The sequence below is a fragment of the Oryctolagus cuniculus genome, chromosome 4 (genome assembly GCF_964237555.1).
Source record: "Oryctolagus cuniculus chromosome 4, mOryCun1.1, whole genome shotgun sequence".
NCBI lineage: Eukaryota > Metazoa > Chordata > Mammalia > Lagomorpha > Leporidae > Oryctolagus > Oryctolagus cuniculus.
The window spans coordinates 68180588-68206574 of record NC_091435.1 but is presented as its reverse complement, the minus strand read 5'-3'; the positions used below and the strand labels follow the sequence as shown (position 1 = coordinate 68206574).

Here is a 25987-nt window from a genome sequence, read left to right as displayed (position 1 = left end):
AAGAAAAGCCATTCAGACCTCAGGCACCACTGGTAAATAATGGTTGACTACAACAGCTACATCAGGGAGAGATACATTTCCCCATGTTTAGGGTTACACTCCAAGGGCTTAATATCCACTTATTGAGATATTCCAAACAATGTCCTTTATTTCATCTGAAAATATGGTTTTTTTTCAGGCTACTTAGAATATGACCACCCAGAAATTGCTGTCACCATGAAATCAAAGGAGCAGATTAATGTCATGCTCAATATGGCTAGAGAAATTGTGAAGGTTTTCAGGTCAAAGGGAATTATTCATAAAATTGAATGTGCCGAAATTAATAAGGTAAAATAGAGTATTGTCAAAGAAAGTATATTTACTTCATTTATAGTCATTCATGATCTTCAATCCTACTTTTGACATTTTCTAATATCAACATTTATGAGAGATGAAATTCTTACTCAAAATAACTATCTAAAAACAGATAATCTCCTTCCTGCAGTCCCAGCAGTCAACTCCTCTTTCCATTTTTTCATTGGTGAGGAACCACCTCTTTCTCTGCATTGTTCCCAAACCAAGGGCCTGTTGAATCTAATCTTCATTCTAGGTTACAGTGGGTATCAGTATATTCTTGGAAATTACCAGGGACATGGAAATAATGCTTTACATATAAACTATGATTCAGGAAAACAATTATAGTTGAGATTGTCTACATTATCTTCCTCTAAGTTATTTAAAATGATACAATGACATGTAAAAATATAGAAAGGGTCCCAATTCATTCTCTAAGTACAAATAAGACACTAAAATGGGAATAGAATAAAAACAGAAAGCTTTTATATTTGTGGGTACATATATAAAACTTCATAGTTTAATAGTACTGAATAGAATTTAAAAGTATGTTAAATGGTAGTATATTGGATATAAGTAGTTTTTAATCCCCAAAATAGCTATGTGTCTCACACAGAAAAGAAAAATCAATTTTATAAGACTCAACCCTCATTCAGAATGTTAAAAAAAAATCTTAAAAGGCTAATAACAGAAGAAACATCCTTAACTTGATTTAAAAAATACTTGTTAAAAACTAACAGCAAACACTGCATTAGCTAGCAGGACATTAAGAAGCATTCCAATGAAACTCTGGAGTGAAAGAAAAGCAGTGTCATGTCCAATCACTGAATGGTGGGCTGGAAGTCAGCTTCATCTAGGAGGAAAGAATGGAAACGGAGAGATGGCAATTTTGGAAAGAGGAGAAAACTGCTTTTTTATTTTTAATTAAAAATCATAGGGAGTTAACACAAAAACTGTGGGACTGAAGGGCGCGTTGAGTCTAGCTGCTAAGATGTGCAAGTCCCATCAGCTCTGGCTCTAGACTCAGCTTCCTGAGATCATAGATCCGGTACTGCAGCAGTGCTGGTTCATGTAATTGGGTTCCTATCACTCATGGAGGAGACTTGGATTGAGTTCCTGGCTCTTGGCTCCAGCCCAGCCCAGCCCCAGCCATTGCAGGCATTTGGGGAATGAATCAATCAATGGAAGCTCATACACTCTCTCTCCTTCTCTCTCTATTTCTCTGTTTCTCAGCCTCTCAAGTAATAATTTTTTTAAAACATCATCGGGGAGGGGCGAGCATTGTGGCATAATGGGTAAATCTGCCACCAGCACTGCCAGCATCCCATATGGGCACTGATACCGATTCATGTTCCAACTGCTCTGCTTCTGATCCAGCTCCCTGCTAATGGCCCAAGTATTTGGGCCCCTGCACCCCTGTGAGAGATCTGGATGAAGTTCCGTCTCCTGGCTTTGGCCTAGACTAGCCCAGCTGTTGTGGCCTCTGGGGAGTGGACCAACAGTTGGAAGATCTCTCTCTCTCTCTCTCTTTCTCTCTCTCTCTCCCCCCCCCTTCCTCTCCCTCTCCTACTCTTTCTCCCTCTCTCTCCCTCACCCTCTGTCTCTCCCTCTCTCTAATTCTGACTTTCAAATGAATAAATAGGTATTTAAAAATAAATCTGTAGGACTAATAAGTAAATTCAGTAGGGTTTCAAGAAATGAGATCAATACATAAAGTTTTTCCTCAATAAAAGAAAATGTAGAAAGTGTCATATTACAAATTATAGGAAAAATCTAAATCTGTAAACATGAGTTTTATGTAAAATATGTAACATCTATATGGCACGAATTGAAAAATTTTACGGAATACATGTTTCTGTAGAGAAAGAGTTGGCCCATTCTCTGTTAAGGACAACTTAATAAACCTTTTATATTATTTGAGTTTTGTAGTCGTTGTCACAACCACTGCATTCTGACATTATAGAACCAAAAGGACATTAGAGAATTTACAGATAAATGGGCATGACTGTGTTCTGAAAAAAAAAAAGCTTTATTTACGAAAACAGGATTCAAGCAGGAGTTGACCTAAGGACAGTAGATTACAAATTATTCCTCAGAAAATCAATGTACTAAGATGTTAGTTATCAATAAAACATTAGTCAAACTAATAAGCCTTGAACAAAATTCAAACAACATTCTAGAGAATTTAACAAGTAGATTTTACTTACACAATTTACTGCTCAGAGGTTATTTAAAAAAAAAAAAAACTGGCAAGCATATTGGAGTGCTGGCTGGAGTCCCAGCTACTCCACTTCTGATCCAGCTTCCTGCTAATGCATTCTAGGAAGCAACAAATGACAGCTAAAGTGCTTGGATCCCTGCCACCCACATGGGATTCCTGGATGGAGTTCTTGGCTGATGGCTTTGGCCTGGCTCAGCTCTGGCTATTGTTGCTGTTGCAGGCATTTGAAGAATGAACCAATAGATGGAAGACATTTCCCCCTCTCTCCTCTCTCTCTCTCTCTTTCTCTCTTTCCACCTTTCAAGTAAATGAAACAAACAAATAAAAAAATCTTAAAAATAAATTATTCTGGCACAATTGGACATATGTATGTAGAAAAATAAAATTAGATCCCTATCTCTTGCCAAATACAAAAATAACTCGATATATCAAAGACTTGAAACTATGAAATTGCAACAAGAAAATGTAGAGAAACACTTTAAGACATTGGTGTAGGCAATGACAGTTTTGCACAAGACCCCAAAAGCTCAGACAACAAAATCAAAACTAGATAAATGGTATTATATCAAACTCAGAAGCTTCTGCACAGTAAAAGAAGCAAGAGAAGATATATCTTACAGAATTGGAGAAAATATTTGCAAGCTACTTTTCAAACAAGGGATTAATATCCAGAATATACGAGGAACTAAAAACACTCAAAAACGAAAACAAAAAAGAAACCAATCAGTGAATAAATAGACAAAAGACCTGAATAAACAGTGGTCAAAAGAAGAAATACAAATGCTCAACAAATATATGAAAAACTGCTCAACAACACTAGCTATCAGGAAAAGTTGAAAAGAAAGAATGTCTTCCATAACAATGCTAGGTCAAAGTTAGCATTTTTTCTATATAGATAATCAATTGACCTAGCATAATTTGTGAAACACCCCACTCTGTTACACCATATGAGCCTTTGTCATAAATTAAGTGATTGTGTAATATGTAGATGTGGATAGATTTTTACAGTCTATTTTGTCCCATTGTTTAGTCTATTATTGAACCAAATCACACTGTCTTATAACTAAAACTTAATACTTCATATCTGATCATGTGTGTCTTCCAGTTGTGATTTTTATAGACTATTTTGACTAGTTTCTGACATTTCATATTTTCAAATAAATGCTAAAGTCAGCTTGGAAATTTCCACTAAATAGTTGTTCAGATTCCATTAAACTTTCCACTGAGATCCCATTCAACCTGCATATCAATTTGAGGAGCATTGACATCTTTGTAATACTGACTCAATCTATCAACACAATATCTTGCCACTTGTTTAGGCTTGAATTTTGTCTAAATAGCTTCTTTTTCTCTGTTAGAATGCCTTCACTATTTCATTCATGAATCTGAACCCTTATTTCACACCATACAATTCAAGATAGATTGTAGAATCAAATGTAGAAGGTAATGCAATAAGATTCTAGAAGATATTAGAATTTTAATGATATTGGCATAGACTGTGATTTTTTAAACAGGACACAAAATTGGATTTAAGTAACATAAAAATCAAAAAAAGATTGAGGAAATGAAAACATAATCCACAAAAGGGAAGAGGATATTTGCAAGATAAATATATCCAAAGAAGAACTCATACCCAAAATATACAGAAAAATAAATTTAAAATATATTTTAAAATCTCTTACTAATCCATAAAAACAAAATAGAAAGCCCACTTTTTAAATGGGCAAAAGATTTGTGTAAACAACACTTCAAACAGAGAATATTCAGATGGTCAATGAATATAGGAAAATGAGTTAAATATAATTGCATTGAGCTTAATGCAAATTAAAACCAGAGTGAAATACTAATACACAACTATAAGAAACTTAATTTTTCAAAATTTCCATACCAAATGTAGGTCACCATATATAATTGGAACATTAGAGGAGGAGTATAAATCTATGCAAGCACTTTGAAAAATTATTGAACACATGCAAATCTTACGACCCAACATGAGGTTAGATAACCATATACCCAATGAAAATGTATGCTTATTAATATCAGACATATATTCACAATAGCATTATTCATAAAAGCCTCAAACTGAAGCAGCCCAAATGGCAAGCAATAGGTAAATAAAGCTGTGGTGTTTTATACAACAAAATACTACACAGCAATGAAAATAAAATGAATAAATTTTGCTCCTTGCAACCCATGGATGAATCTCAGAAACACAATGCTGAGCAAATGAAACCAAAGCAAACAATATATATCCTGATTTCATGTAGATAAAGCATGAGACAATAAAAAGCTTAACAACAGTTGTAGAAAAATCCACGCTAGTCTTTGGAAAAGAATGATGATTTGAAGAGATCACAAAGCAGGATTTTCAGATGTAGAAAAAAATATCTTTTTTAGAGGAAAGGTGAGCTGCGGAGCTGGCCATCATGTGTTTTATTTTTAATCTGGATGCTGGTTACTAAGAATTTTCACTTTGTAAATACTCTTTGAATGGACATTTATGATTTGTGCTCTTCAGGTGTATCCAATATACTTGAGTTTGTAAAGAGAAGAGATTAGAGGTTTTCATGGAAGAAAAAAAGAATCAGATCAAGAACAGGAAATAGGGCTGGCACTGTGCATAGCTGGTAAAGCCGCCGCCTGCAGTGCCAGCATCCCATATGGACACCAGTTCAAGTCCCAGCTACTCCACTTCTGATCCAGCTCTCTGCTGTGGCCTGGGAAAGCAGTAGAAACTGGCCCAAGTCTTTGGGCCCCTGCACCCACATGGGAGACCTGGAAGAAACTCCTGGCTCCTGGCTTCGGATCAGCACAGCTCCTGTTGTTGCAGCCATCTGGGGAGTGAACCAGCGGATGGAGGACCTCTTTCTCTCTCTCCCTCTCTTTCTCTCTCTCTCTCCCTCTCTGCTTCTCCTTCTCTCTCTCTGTAACTCTGATTTTCAAATAAATAAATAAATCTTTAAAAAATACACACACACACACACACATATATATATATATATATAAAGAACAGGAAATAGCACAAAAACAATATTGCTTTGAACATTCTGTTTACTAAAGTTTGGTTCCTCATCTTTTTAAATTTTGTGGTTTCAGTTAATCATGGCCAAAACAAGAGAGGTGCTCGATTTTCAATCTATTATCAAGCCTATGACTGTTGAAGAAACCCTATATCATATTCCATGGCTAGATAAGGATGAAAACCTTATAAACTTCATCCAGGTAACATTTTTTATTTGCTAGTAATTCATCTTTAATGCACCAAGATATAATATTTTAAAAAATAAGGATTTTACCATAGTATGCTCTAGTATAAGATTTGCTAAATTTTCCTTTTATTGCTCATCACATAAAATCAAAATCCTCGAGTATGACGTGCAACTCCCTTCCACAATCTGTTTCTGTGTCTGCAACTTCTGTTTTTTATGCATCAGACACTCTCCGTGCTCTGTGCTGTTCTACTCAATGGTGATCGCACACTTGACACTGCTTTCTCATCCCAGTCATTTGTGGATGCTTTTTACTTTTCATGGACTGCTCCTTCACATTTGTCTTTTTCAAACATCTCTTGCTCCTCTGGACACCAGAGGTCCTAGGAGAAGTAGACTTTGGGGTCAGATACTCCCATTGGTAGAAGACCATCCTGAGGTCCATTTTGCATTCAGTGGACTGAAGTTGCCACCAATGTATCCAGTATGTACTTGTATTGCTGCAATAAGTACACTAAATTAACATTATGCTTACATCTTTTTCCTCTGCCATATTTTTACCTCCTTTACTATAATTTCAATGCATCTTTTGATTACTTAGTTCCTAGTACTTTGACTAATGTATACTACAGTCTCAGTAAGTATTTGTGGAATGAACATATAAATGAATCTAACTTCTCCTAATAATATTTGTTTTCTATGCCTGGTTGGTACCAAGATACCAATTATATTTTTCCACCTGCTTAAAATGTTTTGAATAAGTGATTTTTATTTCATCAGCTATTTAGAGCATGAATATATATCAGACATGTTTGTACCACCAGCCTACATTAGCCACCATTATTTTTTATCCAGATGAAATATTTTCATCCTTATACCTAGATTATTTCTTTCCTATTCTACAAATAAATACTACATCTGAAATTACATGTATCTGTGAAAATCCACCTTCTTCTCTTTGCTATTCATAATTCCCGTTTTCTCTTATAAATTTATTACTAATGTGATATTTCAGACATTATTGAATGATACTTACTATAAAATATAAAAACATTTATTGAAATGTAAACTTCCACATTCCTAGTCATTATTGAAATATTGTTTTGGCAGGGCCCAGCACTATGGCTCACATATTTGGTAATATTTTTTTAGGAAAGAGCCAAAATTGTTACATTTGACTGTGGAAATAATATATTTGAAGAAGGTGATGAGCCCAAAGGAATCTATATCATTATTTCAGGCATGGTAAAGGTAAGACAGAGTGTTTTGGTTTGTTCTTAATTTATTCGAGAGGCAGAGAGACAGAAAGAGATAGACAAAGAGAGATGCCATTCATTGATTCATTCCTCAAATGCCCACAACTGATTGTGGTTGGGCTAGGAACTGAAGTCAGGAACCAGGAACTCCCTATAGGTCTCCCATGTGTGTGGCAAGAACCCAGTCATTTAAGCCATCACTACTGCCTTTCAGTTTCTACAATAGCAGGAAATTGCCTTCAAAACCAAAGCCTGACTCACTAGGCTAATCCTCCGCCTAGCGGCACCGGCACACCGGGTTCTAGTCCCGGTCGGGGCGCCGGATTCTGTCCTGGTTGCCCCTCTTCCAGGCCAGCTCTCTGCTGTGGCCCGGGAAGGCAGTGGAGGATGGTCCAAGTGCTTGAGCCCTGTACCCCTTGGGAGACCAGGAGAAGCACCTGGCTCTTGCCATCGGATCAGCGCGGTGCGCCGGCCGCAGTGCGCCAGTGGGCCACAGCACGCCAGCCGTGGAGGCCATTGGAGGGTGAACCAACAGCAAAAAGGAAGACCTTTCACTCTGTCTCTCTCTCTCACTATCCACTCTGCCTGTCAAAAAAAAAAAAAAAAAAAAAAAAAAAAAAAAAAAAAGCCTGATATGCAATCCTGGCATTCTGCTAACAGCACACAGGCATTTTAACCAGGATCTTAACTCTTAGGTCAACTACCCACTCCCAGAATTATTTACAAATGCATTTTTGAGCACAAGTTTTTAATGAAAACTTTTTGAAATTGAGAATTAATAAGTTTGGGTATTAAGAACTACATAGTTATATTTGTGAGACAGCAACAACCATTCAAATGATAATATTCATGTTCAGCCACAGTGGACAATACCCATTATTGTTTAAGCCACAATTTCTCAAAACAGAATCATCAGAACGATCAGCATTTAAGATAAAAATTATGGTATAAATAATTACTTATCTTAGGTCTACCTGAGTTGGAGATTTAGCCATTATAAGGTGGCTGGTACATGTTGGTTGACTAACAGAAATCAGAAAGATCAGAATGTTTAAGAAGGCTTTGTGGCCGGCGCTGCGGCTCACTAGGCTAATCCTCCGCCTTGCGGGGCTGGCACACAGGGTTCTAGTCCCAGTCGGGGCACCGGATTCTGTCCTGGTTGCCCCTCTTCCAGGCCAGCTCTCTGCTGTGGCCAGGAAGTGCAGTGGAGGATGGCCCAAGTGCTTGGGCCCTGCACCCCATGGGAGACCAGGAGAAGCACCTGGTTTCTGCCTTCGGATCAGCGCAGCGCGCTGGCCGCGGCGGCCTTTGGAGGGTGAACCAATGGAAAAAGGAAGACCTTTCTCTCTGTCTCTCTCTCTCACTGTCCACTCTGCCTGTCAAAAAAAACAAACAAAAAAAAACAAAACCAAAAAAAAAACGCTTTGTATCTAAGTCACCACTAATTTAATAAATTACCTTCTAAAAGCAAGTAATAAGTGTTCTTAAAACTATATGTACATATTGCAAATGTTAAAATCAAAGCGGTAAAAGTCACAAACTGGTTTTGGTAATACATGTTAATTGACTTAATGTATTTTTCTAATTCTTATTGAACAGCTTAAAAGATCAAAACCAGGTTTGGGGATTGACCAAATGGAGTCAGAGGATAAAGATTATCAGATAATTTACACAGACTATGTGCTCAGTGGGGAAATCATAGGAGAATTAAACTGCTTAACTAATGAACAGATGAAATATTCTGCCATCTGCAAAACTGTAGTGGAGGTAAGAAAATACCACATGCATCTTACCATTGTATCTTGTCAAAGATTTCATATCAAATTCAAGGTTATTTCAGTGTCTAGTATATGTTTACATTCTGGTGACAATTTACCTAAAAAATAAGAATGACAAAGGAGCAAAAGTTATTATATAATTAAACTCATCAAATGTGCTGATTTCATAGAAGAAGAACTGAACCAGAAAAACTGGGCATAGAAACTCTCTGATGGATATGCCAACTATCAATACCTTGATTTGGAGAATGAGAAAGGGGGAGAACTCAGAGCTAGAATATATTAATGGAAGTCAGAGCTAGAATATGTTAATATATATTGATATATTAATGGAATATATTAATGGAAAAGTTAAGCAAAGTGGGTTGAAATTTTCCTAGATATGATAAAGGACCAAATTTGCAAAGGACCATGCTTCTTACTGATATACTATTGCCCCAAAGCATAAAATGAGAGCTACACAAGCTCAGACTGATCAGACTGCAAATGAGTAGCCTATCACAACAGAAATCAACAATGTTCTGTGGAAGACAAAAAGCATCTGAGAGTTCTGTAAGATATCACCAGCAATTATGAATTTCAAAACAAGCAGAAAAAACATTAAATTACAATCTTTAGTATAAGTAGTGTGGGGGAGTAATAAATAGAAAGAACCACTGAGATTGCCCAGAATACGGATTGGGCAGACAAGAACTTTAAAGCCGTTAAGAACAGATTCAGAGAATCAAAAGGACATATATTCAAACAACTAAAGGAAAATGATTCCAAACAGTAGAGATAGGAAACATTAGCCATCATAATATAGAAATACAGAAAACAGCCAAATGGAAATTTTAGAATTAAAAAAAAAACAGTTTGAATATGGCAGTAATAAAGATCCATGAACTGGAAAACAGATAATGGAAATAATATAGTTTGGAAGACAAAGAGGATAATGATTCTTAAAGGTGTCCAGAGACTCTAGAGATCTGCGTGACGTTACCACGCGGTGCAGTACATGTAAATAGACGTTGCATAAGGTGAAGAGAATGAGACTTTTCCCACATGGATGGAAAATTTTATCTTACGGTTTCAAGAAGCTGAATCCCAAACATGATAAACACACACACACACACACACACACATCAAATTGCCAAAAAATCAAAGAGAAAAAAAATTCAGAAAGCAATCAGAGTAAGAAAACTTGTATCCCGGAGATCAAAGAGAATAATTGTCATATCACTAACTTCATATCAGAAACAATGAAGGCTTGAAACCAATAGGGCAACATGATATAGAAACATAGAGCAAGAAGGAGAGATTCATCCATCTGCTAGATCACTCCCCAAATGGCTACAACAGCTACAGCTGAGCCACACCAAAGCCAGGAACCAAGAGCTCCATCCATGGGTGGTGGGTACCCAACTATTGAGCAATCAACTACTGCTTCCTAGACACATTATGGAAGCAGAGGAGGTAGGATTCAAACTGGCACTCTGATACAGGATGTGTACCTCAAGTAGTGGCTTAAGCCATCATGTCACAACATCAGCTTAAGAACAACACTTAAAAATGTGAAAGGAAAAAGTATTTTTCTACTAAAAAGGTGAGAGAAGTCTTCCTAACCAGACCTGGACTATCATAAATGTTGACCAATATTCTGCAGGCTAAAAGTAAATGCTATTAGACAGAAAACCACATCTATAGGTAAAGAAAAAGAACACCAAAAATAATGAATACGTAAGTAAAATAAACAATTGAATTTTTTGATTCTTGTAATTTCCTTAAAATGCAACTTTCTTAAATAGAAACAATACTGTTGTAAGAGATACTGTTGTAGGGGCCGGAGCTGTGTAGTGGGTAAAGCCTCCACCTGCAGTGCCAGCATCCTATATAGGCACCAGTTCAAGTCCCGGCTGCTCCATTTCCGATCCAGTTCTCTGTTACGGCCTGGAAAAGCAATAGAAGATGGCCCAAGTCCTTGGGCCCCTGCATCTGCATGGGAAGACATGGAGGAAGCTCCTGGCTCCTGGCTTTGGATCATAAGAAGCGCCAGCCATTGCGGCCAATTGGGGAGTGAACCAGTGGATGGAAGACCTCTCTCTCTATCTGCCTCTCCTTCTCTCTCTGTGTAACTCTGACTTGACTTTCAACTAAATAAATAAATCTTTAAAAAGAGAGAGAGAGAGGTTTATAACATGTAAAGTAAAAGATATGACAAAATATAGAATTAGGGACATGTAAATGAAATTATTCTCTTGTAAACCTATTATTTTTGTGACATCGGAGATGAAAACTGTGAAGTGTGAAGTTGGGAGTGGGGAGTACAAAGGATTATGTGTGAAATATGAAGTGGTATTCGAGTATGGATTGTTAGTAGTAGAGGGACAACAAAATATATGTAGCTTAGAACAAATAAAGGAATGAATGGAATATAAAAATATTTAATTAACCTACAAGAAGACATGAAAGGAGATGAAACCCTCCCCAACCCACCCAAAAAAAAGATAAATGGAAAACAAATAGCAAATGATCACTTTAAACCAAATCATATCAATGTTTGCACTGTTGGTGATCTAATCATATCAACTAAAAAAGTAGTTATCATCATTAATTTTAATAAAATGTCCAATTCTGTACTGCCTTCAAGAGATGCATATTAGTAGGCACAGCAAGTTGAAACAACCATAAGATAATTTGTATAGTTAGGTTAATATTAAACTAATTATACTTCATAATAATGTTAAACAGTCCCAACTGTATGTATTTACCAAAGAGAAATTATATAGATCAAACACTAAGGCTTATATCTGAATAGTCATAGCAACTTCATTCTTATTTCGTATCTGTACCGTTGGGCTGAAACATTTGCTACCCTCGAACATAGACTTTTCAAAATATACCTTTATTTGAAAAGGTTAAATGGGGGCAGGCATTGGGGTGCGGCAATTTAAGTGACCACATCCCACATCAGAGTGCCAGTTTGAGTCCTAGTTTCTCTGCTTCTGTTCTAGTTTCCTGATCATGCATCCTGTGATGGCTCAAGTCCTTGGATCCCTGCCACTCACATGAGAAACCAGGAGGAAGTTTCAGGCTCCTGGCTTGAAAACCATACATATAATCAGGGACTGATATCCAAAATACATGTAGTACTCAAACAATGAAATAGCAAGAAAACAAATAATCCAATTAAGGGGCTAGCACTGTGGCGTAGCAGGTAAAACCGCTGCCTGCAGTGCCTGCATCCCATATGAGTGCTGATTCGAGATTCAGCTGCTCCACTTCTGACCCAGCTCTCTGCTATGACCTGGGAAAGCAGTAGAAGATAGCCCAAGTTCTTGGACCCCTGCACCCACATGGGAGACCTGGAGGAAGCTCCTGGCTCCTGGCTTCAGATCGGCACAGTTCCAGGCTGTTGCGGCCAATTGGGGAGTGAACCAGTGGATGGAAGACCTCTCTATCTGTCTCTCCTTCTCTCTCTGTGCAACTCTGACTTTCAAATAAATAAATAAATCTTTTTTAAAAATCCAATTAAAATGCGCAGAATACCTGAATAGACTTTTTTTTAAAGAAGACATACAGATGGACAACAGACAGGAACACGTGCTCAACATCACTATTCACAGAAGTGCAAATTAAAATCACCTTGCACCTGTTAGAATGAGTTATCAGATACAAGATAACAAGTGTTACCCAAGATGTGGAGAAAAGGAAATCGTTGCCCACTGTTGGCAGGAATTTAAAGTAGAACTACCGTAAGACCCAGCAATTCCACTTCTGGATTTAAAGCCAAGGAAATGAAATCATTATGTCAAAAAGATGCACTCTTAAGATCTTTGTGGTGTTATTCACAGTAGCCAAGACATGGAAGCAACCAAACTGTCCATCAATAGATGAATGGATGAACAGACTACACAATGTATTCACAATGGAATACAACATAGATGAACCTGGAGGACATTATGCTGAGTGACATAACCCAGGCACAGAAATGAAAATTCTACACAATTTCAGTTACATGTGGACTCTAAAAGAGTTGATCTCATAGAAACGGATTAATAAGTGCATTACCACTGTCTGGGGAGTGGAAGGAGGAGGGATGAGGAAAAGGGAGATTTTTTAAATTGAACTTTATTTTTTATTAACATAAAGAGAACACATTTCATATATTTCAAAGATACAATTCTAAGAACATAACGATATTCCCCTCCCACTCCCACTTCCTATCTACCTCCTTCCTTCTTTTTTCTTTTAATTTTTACAATAACATATGTTCAATTTACTTTGTAATCTCAGGCTTCATAGTCCACTAAATATAATGTTCAACAAGTAAAAAGTAGAAAGACCATTGTTCCACAGGAATATGGACAAGGACTATAAACAATAATCAGATCATAAGATGTTAATTTTACTTATACATTCAGGGTTTTTTGTACTCTATAAGCTACCACAAATCAGAGAAAACATATGATCTTTGTCTTTTGGGGACTGGCTTATTTCACTAATCATAATGGTCTCCAGTTGCATCCATCTTGTTACAAATGTCAGGATATCATTCTTTTCATTGGCTGAGTAGCATTCCATAATTTTCTTTATTTAGTCATCAGTTGACGGACATCTGGGTTGATTCCATATCTTAGCTTTTGTGAATTAAGCTGTTATAACATGGGGGTACAGATAACTCTTTTATATGCCAATTTCATTTCCTTTGGGTATACTCCCTGGAATGGGATGGCTGAGTCATATGATAGACTTTCATCAAAGGATGTATTTTCAGTTCTACTGGAGGAATAAGTTTTTATTATCTATTACACAGCATGGTGACCATAGTTAATATGACATATATCTCAAAATTGCTTAAAAATGGATTTTTGGGCCAGTGCTGTTGCGCAGTAGGTTAATCCTCTGCCTGTGGCGCCGGCATCCCATATGGGCTCTGGTTATAGTCCTGGCTGCTCCTCTTACAATCCAGCTCTCTGCTGTGGCCCGAGAAAGCAGTGGAAGATGGCCCAAGTCCTTGGGCCCCTGCACCCACGTGGGAAACCAGGAAGAAGTACCTGGCTCCTGGCTTTGGATCGGCATAGCTCCAGCCATTGCGGCCACTGGGGAGTGAACCAACAGAAGGAAGACCTTTGTCTCTCCCTCTCACTGTCTGTAACTCTACCTCTCAAATAAATGTCCTCACTGCAGACAAAAATGATTAGTTGGTGAGGTGATAAATCCATAATTTGATTGACTCATTACAATATACACACTACACACTACACAGTTTGGCACATGCTCAATCGGACTTAGCCCTAATGGTAGAGTTAGAAAGGTGCCAGGGGATTCCAATTCAATCCCATCAAGGTGGCATGTACCAATGCCATCTCACTAGTCCAAGTGATCAGTTTCAGTTCATAATTGATCATAATGATAGGATTAAGAGTCAAAGGGATCACATAAACAAGACTAGTGTCTTCTAATACTAACTGATAGAATTAAAAAGGAGAGAATGATCCAAAATAGGAAGCGGGATACACAGCAGACCCATAGAATGGCAGATGTCCTAAACAGCACTCTGGCCTCAGAATCAGCCCTTAAGGCATTCGGATCTGGCTAAAAAGCCCATGAGAGTATTTTAGGCATGGAAAGCCAAGACACACTGGCAAAAAAAAAAAAAAAAAAAAAAACCTTAAATGAAAGATCTCTGTGAGTGAGATCCAAGTGGAAAGAACGGGCCATCAAAGAAGGAGGTACCTTTCTCTGAAGGGAAGAGAGAACTTCCACTTTGACTATGACCCTATCTAAATAAGATCGAAGTTAGCAAACTTAAAAGGCTTCCATAGCCTTGGCAACTCATGACAAGCGCCTAGGGTGATTACTGATGCCATAAACAAGAGTGCCAATTGTTAAATCAACAACAGAAGTCACTGTGCACTTACTCCTCATGTAGGATCTCTGTCCTTAATGTGTTGTACATTGTGAATTAATGCTATAACTAGTACTCAAACAGTACTTTATACTTTGTGTTTCTGTGTGGGTGCAAACTGTTGAAATCTTTACTTAGTATATGCTAAACTGATCTTCTGTATATAAAGATAATTGAAAATGAATCTTGATGGGAGAGGGAGCAGGAGATGGGAGGATTGCGAGTGGGAGGGAGGTTATTGGGGGGAAAAGCCGCTATAATCCAAAAGTTGTACTTTGGAAATTTATATTTATTAAATAAAAGTTTTTTAAAAAACAAAAATTATTATTTATATATACACAAGTATATATAATTTATATATAATTTATAAATACACAAGTATTTGTTAATTAAAAATAAATTAATAAAAACAAGTATATTTGTGACATGTATGTTGATGAGCTTGATATAATTACTCCACAATATATACATATATCAAAATAACACACTACATTCTATAAATATACACAACTTTTGACAGAATAAGAAAGGACCTTTCATTGTATCACAGTCTTTTAAAATTTAGTACATGGCAAGATTGCATATTTATCACTATGCACATTTTAATAGGTTTCCAGACAATAGCATAAATCTTACACAATTTAAATTCTTATTATTAATGTTACATATGAATGATAAAACCTTATTTCTTAAACCACACATGCACAGAATGAAATATTAAATTTTTATGCTTTTTCTAGACATGTTTTATTTCCAAAACTCACTTGATTGAGGCTTTTGAACAATGCTGTCCTATCATCGAGCATAAAATGTGGCTAAAAATTGGACTTGGTATTACTGCCCGAAAAATCAGAGAACATTTGTCTTATGAGGTAAGAGGTGTTTGTATAAACTTGTCCTTCCCTCTGAATGTAATTGGAATAAAATATTATTAGACATTATTATGTGTGAGTTTGTATTATACTTCATAAAAATAATAAACTACAAAATTGCATTTTTTCTTATAGGATTGGAACTACAAGATGCAATTAAAGCTCTGTAACATTTATGTAAGAGATATACCCAAGAGCATCAAAAGTGATATCTATGATGAAACTGTAACTGACGTTATCCTCATACATGGAGCTGTGGAAGACTGTCAGTTACGAAAAGTTTATAAGGCACCGTTCTTAATTCCTTTAACATGCCATCAGGTAAAGAAAAGTCAACCTATACCTTCAGATCAGTAGTCCACTGTCATAGCAGTCCTGGGCTTTCACCCCTCCATCCTCCATTTTCCCCCACCATTCCATAAACACCACCCATACCCATACCCATATAAGTCCATACACATGGTCTTCACTGACTGCTTTGGCACGCTGCAGCCCAAGCAAAAGCTGTTCTCATTCAATGACGATGAAGCAGTCCAATCTGCACAGACATTTGGGTCACAGATTTTTGGTGCATCTGTACATAGTAAAAGAGGGCCTACTTAACCTCAGGAGATATCTTAACCAAGAAGAAACAAAAAGTTATGTCAATGTAGTAATTCAATGTTACTGGCTAGATGTGAGATATGTCAATGTAGTTATGTCAATGTAGTAATTCAATGTTACTGGCTAGATGTGAGATACAAGGAAAAGACGAGATGGGAATGGGAGGGATTCTGAGACAGGAAATGATGATGAGGGATTTTCTGAGTGGACACTCCAGGACTGGTGTGTTACCATGAGAACAGTGAAGCATTCTTAAAGATGGTGCTCTGTGCCTCTGATCCTGAACACATAATAACAAAGCTTTGGTGTTGGGGCTGGTTGGAAATGTAGACAGCCAAGTGAGAGATTCTTGAAGCTTCCTGAAACCTGTCTGACTCTATGAGATCTGTTCACTGTGGATGGGAGTACCAACACGATTCAGAACGTGTCAAAAACAACCACAACATGGAACGGTTTCCTGAAGATCTGCTCTTTCTTAAACTTTATATTCTACTGTATTGAAAACTCTGGGTGATTTTTTAAATGGTCATTGATGATTAGATCTGGATCATTTTTCTCATTTGGAAGAGAAATGAACAAAATATTTTAGAAAATCAATGAGGGATGGGTATTTGATGCAGCAGTTAAGATGCTACTAGGGATGTCTGTATCCCATACTGGAGTGCCTGAGTTCCAGTCTCAGCACCAGCTCTTGTCTCCAGCTTCCTGTTAATGTGCACCCTGAGCTGCAGCAGGCGATGTCTCAAGTACTTGGGTCTCTGCCACCATTTGTGAGACCCATATCGATACCTTGGCTCTGGTTTTGACCTGGCCCAGCCCTGACTTTTCTAGGCATTTTGGGATTGAACTGGCAGATGGAAACTCTGTGTGTGTGTGTGTGTGTGTTTCTGTCTTTACCTTTCAAATAAATTTTAAAAAACATAAAAATCAATGAAGATATATGAAATATGGACTTTCACAAAACCAACAAGTTCAGGAATTTTAAGATATCTATCTTATTTGTGTTGATTCATTAATATTTTCCCTTTAGGAAGGATCTGAAATAGTAGCTTACAAGAGAATCATTTAATTGTATTTTTGCTCAGAATTAACTTATATTCTGTCAACTTTTAGATACAAGGCACTGAAGATTTCACAAAAGTAATGATGATTCAAACTTCAATTGATATGAAAAAATTCAGATTCAACTCTAGAAAGTATGTATCTACACGTAAAATTTCTTCTGTACCAAAATCTTTAGGTGAGTTCTATTTCTGTGAACAATTGTGAGAACAGATTTCCCTTTATAAATAGTCATATCTATTTTGGAAACAGTTATAAGCAGTATGCCTAGGACATTGAGGATTCCTTCTAGTTGTTATATTTGGTGCTCCTATGCTGAAGTTAGACTGAGAATATTGAAATTTTATTTATATTTTATTCTATAAGAATAAATATGCATAAGTTAGCAAAATGATAGGGAGAAAATTAATGAGGGAATTACTAACTCTTCCTCCAAAATCTTACATAGAAAGAACTATAGTATTGTATTATCTGAACAACAAATACATAAATCCCTGGAAGTAAATGAATAACTTTTATATAAATGCTATTATTCACTCAAATTTCACATGATAAAAATCAAATCATAACAAATTATTTATTAAGCCATTGATTAAAAGTTGGTAGCTCAATTTGAGATTGATTTAAAATTGAAAAATACAGAATTAAATTATGGAATAAACAAGTATATTAGAACTGAATATTTATCATTTCACCAAAAGTGAAATAATTTTCTAAAATGAAATACAGGAATTAATTTTAGGGGCTAACATTGTTGTACCGTGGATTAAGTCAGCACCTGCGACGTAGGTGTCCCATGTGAGTACAGGTTTGAGTCCCAGCTGCTCCACTTCCAGAACAGCTCCCTGCTAATGCACTAGGGAAGGCAGCAGCAGATTGCCCAGAGCCTTGGGCTCCTGCCATCCACATGGGAGACCCGGATGGAATTTCAGGCTCCAGCCTGGCACAGTCCTAACTGTTGCAGCCATATGAGGAGTGAACTAGTGGGTAAAAGATTGATCTCTCTCTTTCCTTGCTCCTTCTCTCTAACTCTTTCAAATAAATGAAATTAATCTTTTTATTAGAAAAAGTTAATTTTATAGTGTGTCAGTAAAAATGTTATTAAGAAATAAGCAAAGAACAATTCATGAAAGAAAATATATCTTTCAAACAAAATAGAGGAAAATATTCACAAGCTAAAATTTAAAAAAATAAGCTAAATACTTGATACACTTAATTTGTGAGTTTTCTTAAGAATTATAGTATCTACTGACCAAAAACAGTAAGGAATCTGATATATGTTCTTTCTTTACTGATACCAATATAAATTGATAAAGTAAATTTATTTAAGGATTCCAAAAGTCATAAATGTGTTTATACCCTTTGATTAAATAATATAATTCCTAGAAACTTATCATAAGTATATAAAGCAACAGAAAATAATCAGAATGCATGTATGAACAGTTAATTAAATCAACTCTATGAACGATATGATTGGATATTATATAGGCATTAAAAGTTAATTTTCTGTGTTGTGATGTGAAACAAATGATAGACATCAAGTGAAATATCAGTGATTAACATTGTATTGCTAATTTTAAATTATTTTTATCTTTATTATGTTATAATTATATGATTGAATCTACATGGACACAAAATGCCACATCGGTCCCTACTGACCTTAAAATGCAGTACATACAAGACACAATATTGGGACTTTCACTGTCTGTTCCTTTGCTAGCCATTTCCACTCTTTCCCCTTTGAGACCTAGTGCTACCAAACCACTAGTGGCTCACCTGACGTGGGAGAGCTGAGCCTCTATATCTACTGTTTCTTCTCTCTGGAACAGTCTCTTCCCCATTTCTCAATGTTCTCTGAAGCTACTCCTCCTTATCCTTTAAATTTCGACTTTTTCTCTGAGGAGCCATTATTGACACATCCCAATCAATAAAACTGAAAGATGTAACTCTTCGGTGCATTTCCATAGCCCAGTGTGCACAATCCTATTTTTACCATGTCGTATCTTTTTGCTAGTCCATTTGCCTGTCTGCGTGTTCCACCAACTGGAAACTCCAGGAAGGCATGGGTGTGAACTCTTTTGCTTTCTTATGTATCCTCATTAGCTACTCAACACCTCTGACACTCTCAATACATATTCATGTAAAAATACCGGGGGGGGGGGGGGGGGGGGTGTTAAGATGGTTTTGTTTCTCTACTTTCCACACTTTCTGGACATTCATTATAGAATCTTCATAATAGAAGCTCTTCTTAAAAATGATCTTTCCAACCCATGACCACCAGTTTCAGATCACAGATAATTAAATGTGCATGGCTTGAATGAGGTCTGATTTGATTGTTGCACTAATCGAAAACAGTGACTTGTTTCAATGATTGAACTGTTTTCCTTAAACCAGCTGCAAAGAGAATGTTGGAAGGATGTCTTCAAGAAGAAGCAAATAAGGGAGAGGTAAATTTAAAGCACTTTTTCAAAGTTTTGTATTTGGGAAAAGAGTCTGGAATTTATGGAAACTATCAATATATTTCTCTTGTTCTGAAGGAGTTCACCAGCTAATCATTTTGTAGATTTTTTAAAAAGATTTGTTATTTATCTGAAATAGAGAGAGACAGAGAGAGACAGAGAGATTGGCCATCCTCTGGTCACTCTCCAGATGGTGGCAATTGCCAGGGCTGGGCCAAGCTAAAGCCAGGAGCTTCTTCCAGGTCTCCCACGTGGGTGGTAGGGGCCCAACCACTCAGGCCATCTTCTGTTGCTGGATGTTGCTGTTGAGCTGGATCGGAAATGGTACAGCTGGATCACAAACCAGTGACCATGATAGGAACCAGGCCCCATCATTTTGTAGACTGGGGTATGGAGAGTTTCTATTATTGAAGGAAATTATATTAATTTTATTTGAATATCAGTGAAGTGACAAAGAAAAGTTCAGGAGATGACGATTTGTTTTGAATCACATGAGTATCCAGCTGCTTCTCCAGGTGACCACCTGTGATGTACCCGGGCTGCTTCCACAACATCTTATGCTGACACTTAAACTCATCTGCTACCTCAACAAGGCATCTAGAACCTTCCATCCTGAAGGCAGTTTGCCTCTATATTCACAATGCCTGGCAACACCCACAAACCTTTTCTCTATCACAACCAACCTATAACTGTGGTTTTCCCTTTACAAAATGAAGAACTCCATCAAAGGCCTGCCACATCAAGCAGCTCCTTGCAAAGTGTTCTGGTCCCCCAGGCAGAGCACACAGAACTGCCATGGCCAGAAGTGTCAGTTTTTAGTCCTCTGATCCATAGACCAAAAAAGCAAAAAAAATTTTTTGGCAATTTTTAGCTATATTCATCTACTTAAAAGGCAAAGCAAGAGAGAAGAGAGAAAGAGAAATCTATTTGCCGGTTCAGTCCCAAAATGCCTACAACATCCAGGGCTGGGCCAGGCCAAAATCAGACGGCTGGAACTCCATCAGAGTCTTCCACGTGGGTGGCAGGTACCAAGCATTTGGTTGGTCATCTGCTGCCTCCCAGCAGGCATTAGAGGCAAGCTCAATTGGAAGTAGAGCAGAGACTCCAATATGGGATGCAGTTTTCCCGAGCAGTGGTTTAGCTACAACACCCACCCCTAAAATCTGCTTTATAAATTTAACCTTTATTAACAGTCTCAACATTTTCATTTCTGTTTCCTATCTCAACTTCTAGATACAAGAGTCTGAAGAATTACTTGAGGAGAATATTAACATCTAAGATGTCCTGTGGTATAAACCTCAGTGAAAATTCAGTAAGCTGCCCCCATTTCCTTCACATGAGCAGGGGTACAACTGCCCCTGGAAGCCCAGATTGAAGCCAGAAGTCCATTTACCCTTCTGTGATAGTGTGAATTATATCACTACCCACTAGCCTGTTGCTTTTTCTAATGACAGTGTTTCTAAATTCTAGATTGGAAAATTAACTTTAAAATAGGATTCCTTTATCTAGATCTCTGGAAACTATGTAGTCTCTTAGTTTTTCTCTCTCTGCCCTACTTTTTAATCTCACCTGCAGCAGTGGCTGCTTCCAGTTCAGCGGGCTATTTTTCAGGCATCCATGTACCATTGAAAGATATAAAAAAGCAGTAACTCCTGACTTCAGTTCTCAATTATTTATGGTCTAGATAAGACAAAATACACAAGGATAAAGTTAAATCACAAGATACGTATGGATTGTACCCAGTGAATCTAAAGGAATCCAAAAGAGCCATGGCTGACTATGGAGATGGAACAGAGTATTCGTGGAGAAGGGAAGAGGATTTTCAGAATAGAGGACATGGAGGGCGAGACCACCGGGAATAATGCCTGCCACAGTCTGACAGTCGCTTGTTCAAAATGTCAGGGAGTTAGCTGTGTGTGCATGCCCGTTATGTGACTTTATGTTACATAAATGATATCACTGGGTTTAAAAATAAAACTCACCAGCTAACTAGGTTTATCTCCATTTAAAAGAAATGCAAACCTTACATGGCTCCTCCTATGACAGACTATATCTAAATACAGTTTTAAATACCAACAATATACTGAAAAATTATGTGTGATAATTGCTTGCAGTATGATTCGTACCTTTACTTTGGAAAATGTATACAGCATGATTAAGAAAACATGGGGATTCCAACCAGTAAACCTGAGCAGCCAACTCAAGCAAAGACAATTCCTAACATAAGGTGAAAATAGTAGCCTAAGAAATGCAAAAGTAATCAAGGGGAAGTAGTAATAGTTGTTTTTTTTTAAATTAACAAAATTTTTATTCAATAGTGACATCTATTTCCTGTGAGATAGATGAAAATTGAGTGATACTTGTTTTCTCATATTTTGCTGGAAGATGAGTCAAGCTGATTTGTAAAAAACATAAAAATTCTCATAAACTTTGATTCAGTGATTCTACTTCTGGGAATCAATCCAAAAGAAAGAATGCAAAGCATTAAAATAGACATGGTGTTTGGCATGGTGGTTAAGACACTGCTTAGGACGCTTGCATCCCATATCAGACTGATTGGGTTTGAGTACCAGTTGTTTCCAATTCCAGGTCCGCTAATGTACATCCTGGGAGGCAGAAGGTAATGGTCACCTGTATGGGAGACTCAGGTTGAGTTCTGAGATCCTGGCTCCCACTTTGCCCAGCCCTGGCTGTTGTAGGCAATGGGAAGTGAACCAGTGGATGGATGATTGCTCTGTCTCTCTCCTCTTGCTGTCTCTTGGCCTTTAAAATAAATTTTAAAAAATTTTTAAAAAGAATATATGTAGAAAATGCCCATGGAATTCCTTTTATTATTATTATTATTACACAGTTAGACAGTGAGAGAGAGAGAAAGGTCTTCCTTCCGTTGGTTCACCCCCCAAATGGCTGCCACAGCAGGCGCGCTGCGCCGATCTGAAGCCAGGAGCCAGGTGCTTCCTCCTGGTCTCCCATGGGGGTGCAGGGAGGGGCCCAAGCACTTGGGCCATCCTCCACTGCACTCCTGGGCCACAGCAGAGAGCCGGACTGGAAGAGGAGCAACCGGGACTAGAACCCGGTGCCCATATGGGATGCTGGTGCCACAGGTGGAGGATTAACCAAGTGAGCCACGGCACCGGCCCTGGAATTCCTTTTTCTAATGGCAAAAATTAAAAAGAGTCCAGATATCCAACAATGAGTAGTTTCACTACAGAATATCCATACAGGGAAATATAATACTATTGTTAAAAAGGTTGGTTGTGCCGGCGCCGTAGCTCAATAGGCTAATCCTCCACCTTGCGGCGCCGGCACACCGGGTTCTAGTCCCGGTCGGGGCGCCGGATTCTGTCCCGGTTGCCCCTCTTCCAGGCCAGCTCTCTGCTATGGCCAGGGAGTGCAGTGGAGGATGGCCCAGGTGCTTGGGCCCTGCACCCCATGGGAGACCAGGAAAAGCACTTGGATCCTGGCTCCTGCCATCGGATCAGCGCGGTGCGCCGGCTGCAGCGGCGGCCATTGGAGGGTGAACCAACGGCAAAGGAAGACCTTTCTCTCTCTGTCTCTCTCACTGTCCACTCTGCCTGTCAAAAATAAAAAAAAATAAAAATAAAAATAAAAAAAAAAAAGGTTGGTTGTATAATTCAATGTAAAACATAAAGAGGAAAACAAAACATAGAAAAACAACAAATTCCAACATGTAAAATTGTTAGAAAAGATAAATCCAAGTGACTAAATTATAGTTCTAGAAGGGTGAAATTAGGAGTGGTTTTGTTCACCTTTCTTATTTTATGTAACTCTATTGTTCTTATCCTGAAAAACCTAATTATAAAACCATTAAGTGATATTGAAATAGAAATCACTTGCAAGTTCTCTGTTCCTTTCTACTTCCCTATAAACTCAGCAGCACTGGTGATGGAAAGGGAAGTGGGACCTGCTTGGCCTGAAGCTCGGTGAGTGAGAATGGCCCATGTCTGTGTTGCCCACCATGGAAAGCCCTCCTCCTGGTAACACATAAGCCACCTCTACCCAGTCCAGCAGGTCCCATTGGCTTCCAACATTGCCAATGAGAGATGTTTCTTGTGACGGTGAAACTGACTCCAGTGCATCCTGTTCCAGGTTGTAGGTCAGGGTTGAAAGATTCCATAGTTCTCTGAATTTTGATGGTGTTCTCTCTTCTGTTAGGAGTGATGGACAAGTTTGTTGAGAAGACTGAAGCACATCCCGGTGCTGCTGTTATAAAAGGCCTCCCCTGGCTGAGCCACAATCTCTTCCATGGAGAGGAGGCGACTTCCAGGCAAACCTGTGCAGATGTTCCTGGTGCCACGCAGGAAGGAAGTCTGGACCATGGCACCAGCCAGTTCAAATATATTTTTTCCCAAAATTTCCTTAGTTGAAAGTAATTATTTTTTTTAAATATCCCAAACATCTCAGAAAAGCTTGGTGTAAATTTTAGTCTTAGAGCCAGGAAATAAGCTTTTACAATGGATAGAGTCTGCATATGCTCAAGTCTCCTTGAGCAATATGGTTTGATTCATTTTATGAAAAATACAATACTATTAAAGTATGTTCTAAATGTCGCTTTCAATCCACATACTGATTTTTGGCTGTTGTCTTATTTCACTTTTCTTGGGCACTCTCCAAGATTTACTGTAGTAAAGAATGAAAATTATTTCAGACTGAACCCTACTCCTGTAAGTCAGCCCAAATTCCCCAGTATACACTTTATCTACCACTATATTCACAACATGGAGTACAACACCTGACACTTCATTTTAGAAAATATTCTCAACACTTAAGAATTAGTAGGGTAGATGCTGTGGCATACATGATAAAGCCATCGCCTGCAGTGTTGGCATCCCATATGGTTGCCGGCTATAGTCCCAGCTGTTCCACTTCCCATCCAGCTCTCTGCTATGGCCTGGGAATGCAGTAGAAGATGGCCTAAGTCCTCAGGCCCCTGTACCTGCATGGGAGACCCAGAAGAAGCTCCTGGCTCCTGGCTTCGGATCGGTGCAATTCTGGCTGTTGCAGCCATCTAGGGAGTTAGCCAGCAGATGGAAGGCTTGCTCGCTCACTCTCTCTCTCTCCTTCTCTCTGTCTCTCCTTTTCTGTGTAACTTTTTCAAATAAATAAATAAATCTTTAAAAAAAAAAAAAACTAGTGTGTTTTCTCGGTATGCTAAGTGCATCCCACATGCTCTACAGCTGTGATTAATTTAACTTTTACAATCATATAAAGTAGGTACCATGTATCCCAACATAGAAATGAGTAAACAGAAAAGTGAGCTTGAATAATTAACAGAAAACCTTACAGCTGGTAAGAGGCAGGGTAGAGACTTGAAAACAAGAATAACATTTATCCCCCCACCCCAGTTTGGTAAACCCTAAGTAAATACCTGAATGAGTAATCAATATTTAAATGTATGTCTACAGGGCCACACTTCCTCCTAGGGCTTGGGAAATCTGAACATTATGACAAAAAAACCATTGTGGGCACAGTTTTAATAGCTAAGTGTAGAAACTCCAGTTACAAGAGTATACCCGTGGAAAACCCAACTTGGTTTGTTCCTTGCGGGAAAGTCAAATTGAACTACAATGAGTTTTGTTCAAAACTAACCTCAGTCTTTTTATAGAGCAGCCACTACAGTGTTTGAGGGACCCCATTAATGAGCACTCCTCCACTCCTGAGTTCTGAACTAACTCAAAACTAAGACAGAGGATTAAGGCAGCTAGAAATTAAAACACACACAAACCCACCATTATTACCAACTGAGTTGACCTAAGAAAATGTAGTTGTCTTCCTTGAAAGGATTGACTACAGTAGGCATTTATCATTATCATCAATGTCTAAGTGAGAACAGCAGAATACACAAAGTTTCTAAGGGTAAATTCACTCCCAGAAAACACCAGGCAGATGGATCTGCAGAAAGAATATGCAAGTTCTGTCTCCAGTTCATTAACCCAATTAGCGGCTGCACCTTAAGGGAATGCAAAGAAGGTGGACACAGGCCATGCACGTGAGGCCAAGAGTTCGACCCTGAATCTTGGACAAGCACCAGGACAAGGAAGGAATGCTCTTGGCCAACAGCAGCTCTCACTCACAGGGAGCTTAGTACGTGATCTTTAGACGTCATTCTGAGTGTTGACAGTAGCTCATGCAGTCATCACGTGGATTTTAGGAGGCAAGTGCCATCAGTGGCCTCATTCTACAGAGGTCTTCTGAAGGGAATCAGAATAGGGTAGTGTTGGGTCAGGGGTTCAGCCTAGTGGATATGATGCCCAAATCAGAAGACCTGGGACTGTGTTCTGGT

At 38.1% G+C, this 25987-nt stretch overlaps 1 protein-coding gene across 15 annotated transcripts in view; it reads left to right on the top strand.

The window, feature by feature from the left end:
• Positions 1 to 24776, top strand: part of SLC9C1 (solute carrier family 9 member C1) — a 102418-nt gene extending 77642 nt beyond the window's left edge. For 6 of the 15 annotated variants that reach the window (XM_051859355.2, XM_051859353.2, XM_051859354.2 and 3 more), the window contains 8 exons: positions 179 to 327; positions 5651 to 5776; positions 6916 to 7014; positions 8619 to 8786; positions 15428 to 15559; positions 15695 to 15880; positions 17276 to 17402; positions 23860 to 24775. In XM_051859355.2, the coding sequence (XP_051715315.2) occupies positions 179 to 327; positions 5651 to 5776; positions 6916 to 7014; positions 8619 to 8786; positions 15428 to 15559; positions 15695 to 15880; positions 17276 to 17402; positions 23860 to 24071 (1199 nt within the window). In that variant the 3' untranslated portion in view covers positions 24072 to 24775. Of the gene's footprint in view, positions 1 to 178; positions 328 to 5650; positions 5777 to 6915; positions 7015 to 8618; positions 8787 to 15427; positions 15560 to 15694; positions 15881 to 17275; positions 17403 to 19618; positions 19672 to 20916; positions 21750 to 21797; positions 21911 to 23859 lie in introns of those variants that run through there. The other 9 variants (XM_051859356.2, XM_051859363.2, XR_007924661.2 and 6 more) reach the window with 8 other exon arrangements.
• Positions 24777 to 25987: the final 1211 nt, after the last annotated feature.